Source organism: Nomascus leucogenys, chromosome 4 (assembly GCF_006542625.1).
Source record: "Nomascus leucogenys isolate Asia chromosome 4, Asia_NLE_v1, whole genome shotgun sequence".
NCBI classification, from domain to species: Eukaryota; Metazoa; Chordata; class Mammalia; order Primates; family Hylobatidae; genus Nomascus; species Nomascus leucogenys.
Window position 1 is genome coordinate 91,904,733 of NC_044384.1, and position 5,514 is coordinate 91,910,246.

A 5,514-nucleotide genomic window follows, 5' to 3' on the forward strand; every position below is an offset into this window, starting at 1 on the left:
GGGCAGAACAATCCATGCCAGGCTGTGATTTGCCAAGTGACTGTCTGGGAAGAATGGGGTCTCAGACCAGGGACAGGGAGCAGAGGCAAGCCTGCATCTGCCCTGGTTGGAGAACCCGGATTCAGACCCAGGGCCCTTATTTCTGCCTGGATCGCTCCACTGGGCGGAGGAGTGACTGTGGACACATCCAGGGTTCTCTCCAAGTTGGCTTCCTCATCTGCCAAATAGAGACTGCAGACCACCAGCTCCCAGATAGGCGCTACTCTTCCGGCCCCTCCCGGCAGAGGCAGGAGGGCCAGGCGTGCTCGGGGCACAGGTGTGCTAGGGGCCCAGGTGGGCCAGCCAGCAGCATCCTGCAGGGTAATGGGGGCAGGTGGGCACCCCGAGGCTGGCAGTAAACTGGCTATCTGCCCCCAGGCTCCCAGGAGGGGTCCTGGGCCTCACCTCCTCCAGCCGGAACAGGAAAGCAGCTCCAGGCAGCTGGGTCCACAAAAATCTCCATTCCCTGAGGTCTCAGAGGCAGTGGCCCAGGAGCATCTGGCCACCTTCGGGAAAAACCGGCTTGGCAAAGGCTCCCCCGAGGGCACGCTTTCCCGGACAGTGAGGCAGGACCTAAACTCTTCCGTTAATGCTACATTTTTCGCATTTCTGCAGTGCTTGCACTCTCAGACCCCACCATTTCCCCGCATCTCTTAGGGAGAAGCTCTCGACGTCCCACCTCCCCTGGAAGGGTGCTGTGCTCCCAGGGACCTTTCCGCCAATGGCCCAGTCTCAGTGCCCTCGGGGAGAGGTGGGTGCAGAAAAACAGCCTGGGTCACAGAAAGAGGAGCGAGGGCTGTGAGATCCCGGAGGCAACGACGGGAGGCGCGACGGAGAACAGGAGGGCAGGACGGGGTGGAAGTGGGGGATACTGCAAATGGAGGGAGCCACGCTTGGGGAGGGCGTGGACCTGACCGCCGTCCTGGCACAAGGCGGTCGGGTGCAAACCTCCAGGCCCTCCGGGTTAAGGTGCCGCCCAGAGCCCTCAGGCTCGGGGCGCATGGAAACCACAGGCAGGGTGCGCGTGGAGAGACGGGGAAAGCGGGGCGGGCTGGGGAGGGCGCCCCGGGAACCTGAACCTCCCACCCCGCCTCCGTCTCGACCACTCCTTAAGCCCCGCCCCGCCCCAGGTAAGGCGCAGTCCACCCCCATTCCCAGTAGATTAACGCACAGGTGGGGGCGCGCTCGGGACGTAGCTGCGCTAGGGGACAGCGCGCCCAGCCCAGTAGCGGGGGCGAAGAGCAGGGCGGGGCCCAGCAGGCACCTAGCTTTGTTAGCGATGCTCCCCGTGAGCCACGCGCCACGCGTACGCGCTTCCTCAATGGGGCCGGGCGTGGGGCCGCGCCCTGCACAATTGGTCAAACAGGTGGCCCACGATTGGCTGAGACCCTGGCCCCCGCCTCCGCAGCCCCAGGAGGGCGGGGCGTGGGTGTGGGCTGCGCGGCGCGTGCTGCCCCCGGGAATCTTGCGCGCCTCCCGGACAGCCGTGTTGTCGCCAGGGCCACGCCTTCCCTTCCACAGCGGGCGCTGCGCGTGCGAAGGTCTGGCGGCTCTTGGGACTTACGGGGCTGAGCGCGGGGTTAGGGTGGGGGTACGGGAAGGCTCAACCCAGGACCTGCGTACCTTGTTTTGGGGGCGCACTGAGCACCTGCCGGGAGCAGGGGGCGCACCCGGAATCCGCAGATTTCGCCAGTTGGGCGCTCTGGGGATCTGTGGACTGCGCCCTGGGGATGGGCTAGGGGGACATGCGCACGCTTTGGGCTTTACAGAATGTGATCGCGCGAGGGGGAGGGCGAAGCGTGGCGGGAGGGCGAGGCGAAGGAAGGAGGGCGTGAGAAAGGCGACGGCGGCGGCGCGGAGGAGGGTTATCTATACATTTAAAAACGAGCCGCCTGCGCCGCGCCTGCGGAGACCGGGGAGAGTCCGGCCGCACGCGCGGGACACGAGCGTCCCACGCTCCCCGGCGCGTACGGCCTGCCACCACTAGGCCTCCTGTCCCCGGGCTCCAGAGGACCTAGGACGCGTGCCCTGGGGAGTTGCCCGGCGGCGCCAGAAGCCCCCTTGGCGCGCCACCGTTTTCCCCATCGCCTCCGGTTCCTCTGCCTGCACCTTCCTGCGGCGCGCCGGGACCCGTAGCGGGCGGGTGGATGCAGGCGCGATGGACGGCGGCGCACTGCCCAGGTCCGCGCCCCCTGCGCCCCGCGTCCCTGTCGGCTGCGCTGCCCGGCGGAGACCCCCGTCCCCCGAACTGTTGCGCTGCAGCCGGCGGCGGCGACCGGCCACCGCAGAGACCGGAGGCAGCGCAGCGGCCGTAGCGCGGCGCAATGAGCGCGAGCGCAATCGCGTGAAGCTGGTGAACTTGGGCTTCCAGGCGCTGCGGCAGCACGTGCCGCAGGGCGGCGCCAGCAAGAAGCTGAGCAAGGTGGAGACGCTGCGCTCGGCCGTGGAGTACATCCGCGCGCTGCAGCGCCTGCTGGCCGAGCACGACGCCGTGCGCAACGCGCTGGCGGGAGGGCTGAGGCCGCAGGCCGTGCGGCCGTCTGCGCCCCGCGGGCCGCCTGGGACCACCCCGGTCGCCGCCTCGCCCTCCCGCGCTTCTTCGTCTCCGGGCCGCGGGGGCAGCTCGGAGCCCGGCTCCCCGCGTTCCGCCTACTCGTCGGACGATAGCGGCTGCGAAGGCGCGCTGAGTCCCGCGGAGCGCGAGCTACTCGACTTCTCCAGCTGGTTAGGGGGCTACTGAGCGCCCTCGACCTATGAGGTAACAGCCGGGAGGCAGGGAGGAGGGAGGGCCAGGGGCCGGGGTGGAAGGACGGGTGGGCAGGCCCGGCGGGTCGCGCCCCCAGGAGCCCGCGAAGCCGAATGCCAGGCCCGAGCGATGGCTTCGATTTCGCTCACTCTTCATTTCCCCCAAACTTTTTCAAGCCTGTGCAAGACCGGCGTTTGTTTGTCCGCGATTGCAAAACTTCCCCTCGCGGCTCAGCCGCCGAAGAGGGAGGGGTAGACGAGGGGAGGGGAGCGGCCGTCGGGCCGTTGAGGTCTCGAGTGCTGGCGGATCCTGGGGCAGATTGGGGTGCTGGAGGCGGGGTGACTTTGCATTGCAAATCGCGCTCCCGGGCCGGGGCGGCAGAAATGAGTCGGCGGGCGCGGAGCCCTGACTCACCGCGGCTCCGAGTGCCCGCCCCGCCCCCGCCCTCTCTCAGACCGAGTCGCGGCACCCACGGACTCAAGACTCCAAAACCAACCGAGCAAACGAAACTGCCGACTTCGCTTGGGGGAGGTGGGGGCAGGGCCGGCCCGGGCGGGGTCTGCCCCAGGCCCGCGCCCGCGTTGATGCGCGTTCGGTTCCCCACCTTCCCTCCGCAGCCTCAGCCCCGGAAGCCGAGCGAGCGGCCGGCGCGCTCATCGCCGGGGAGCCCGCCAGGTGGACCGGCCCGCGCTCCGCCCCCCAGCGAGCCGGGCACCCCCCCCCCCCCGCACCGCTGACGCCGCCTCGTCCGTCCGGCCCAGCCTGACCAATGCCCCGGTGGAAACGGGCTTGGAGCCGGCCCCATGAGGGCTGGCGGCTTCCTCCGACGCCGTCCCTCCCCACAGCTTCTCGACTGCAGTGGGGCGGGGGCCACCAACACTTGGAGATTTTTCAGGAGGGGAGAGGATTTTCTAAGGGCACAGAGAATCCATTTTCTACACATTAACTTGAGCTGCTGGAGGGACACTGCTGGCAAACGGAGACCTATTTTTGTACAAAGAACCCTTGACCTGGGGCATAATAAAGATGACCTGGGGCATAATAAAGATGACCTGGACCCCTGCCCCCACTATCTGGAGTTTTCCATGCTGGCCCAGATCTGGACACGAGCAGCCCCTGAGGGGCGGGGTCCCTGGCGTGAGGCCCCCATGACAGCCCACCCTGGGGTTGGTTTGTGGGCACTGCTGCTCTGCTAGGGAGAAGCCTGTGTGGGGCACACCTCTTTAAGGGAGCGTAAACTTTATAAATAAATCAGTTCTGTTTACCAGTGGCTCCTATCACCTACACTTCCCAGGTGACGGCCAGACTTCTGTGATCACTACTCCCCGAACCCTGCTGCCTCCTCCGTAGGGTGGGTCTGGGTGAGATCTGGAGTCCAGCCAGGCCGTTGGTAGCGGAGCCATCCGGACACCTTGTGAGCCTGGGGGCGTCCTCCAGGAGGTGGTGGGCTGGTGGGTTGTCCAGGCAGGGCTACTTGCTGGCTTGGAAGCTGCAGGCTGGAGGCTGCTGACCCATCCCGAGGGCTGGGGTAAGTGCTGGGTGTGGGGCTAGGCTGAGGTGGTCTGACCAGAGAGCACTGGCTGTGGGGCTGAGGGCACGGGCTCCTGCGCAGGCCACCACGCTCAGATCTCCACTAACGTGGCAGCTGGGCAGCCCAGGGCAAGTGGCTTAACTTGCAAATAGGTTCGAGCAGACCCACCTCAGTGGCCTCTGGGAGGAGTTAGTGAGAGGTGCCCGGAGGCTGCCCTCTCACTAGCTTTGGGTTTTGCCCACACTGGGGAGGCCCTGCAGGCCTCTGCTCACCTGATCCTGAGAGCGGCTCTTGAAAGGAACAAGGAAGGCTTGGAAGCTTTGCGCCAGGCTCCCCGCCCCCCCCGCCGGAGAGTTGGCACCGGGATATTACACGGCTATACCTTTCACTCAGGGCCTAGGAGGCTTTGATGTCTCCCTGTACCCAAAGCTCCCTTTTAGTGCCGTGGTGTGGGAGGGGTTGTGGGGCTCCCCTGGTTTCTTTAGGGCGCAGAGGCACCCCTTCTTTCAGAAAGGAGTGGTTGGGATAGAGCTGTGGGAGCCCTGCGAGGTGGGAGCAGCTGGTGTTGTCCCAGAGTGGGTGGCTCCTGAATAACCACGGCAACAGGACACACAGACTGCCAGGGTGCATGGGTCTCAAACGTCAGGCTGGCCAGGTTCTCTGTTACCACAGGAGCTCAGGGCTCCTCTCTCGCAAGCTGCAGCCTCAGACCAGGTGGGGGCTCCTCAGCAGCCAAGGTCAAAGCTGAGTCTGTAGCGGGGATCAAAGGGGTCAGCTGGGGTCAGTGGACCAGCTGTGGCTTGGGGCTGCAGGGCTCAGGGAACTGGCCTTGGCCAAGGGACAGGAGGGGGCACATTGCCATGGTCACCCAGGGAGGGCCATCCCACAGCCTTCTCCCAGAATCCACACCCGGGTCAGTGGCCTCCCTGAGCCACAGGACCTGAACTCTCCCCAGGGCTCCACACCTTGACCTCAAGGAAAGGCCCACAGCTGCCAGGACCACAGGGGGCTGTTGGGTGGGTGAAGAGGATAGGGGGGAAACGATGGAAGGCCAGGGCGGAGGGAAGGACTGCCACCCACTGGCGTGAAGTGGACAAAACTCTGCAAAGGGTAAGTAGTGCTGCCATTTTTGTTTTCCCATTTTCCCATTTTCCATTTTATTATGGAAAATTTCAAACATACGCAAAAGCACCGAGGC

General features: G+C 65.8%; 1 protein-coding gene across 1 annotated transcript; it reads left to right on the forward strand.

Annotated features, from left to right (window-relative positions):
* Positions 1-1,582: 1,582 nt before the first annotated feature.
* On the forward strand, positions 1,583-4,049 carry ASCL2 (achaete-scute family bHLH transcription factor 2). The gene is made up of 2 exons (XM_003282085.4): positions 1,583-2,797; positions 3,403-4,049. Exon 1 carries the CDS (start codon positions 2,198-2,200, stop codon positions 2,777-2,779), a length of 582 nt encoding a protein of 193 aa, XP_003282133.1. The 5' UTR covers positions 1,583-2,197; the 3' UTR covers positions 2,780-2,797; positions 3,403-4,049.
* Positions 4,050-5,514: the final 1,465 nt, after the last annotated feature.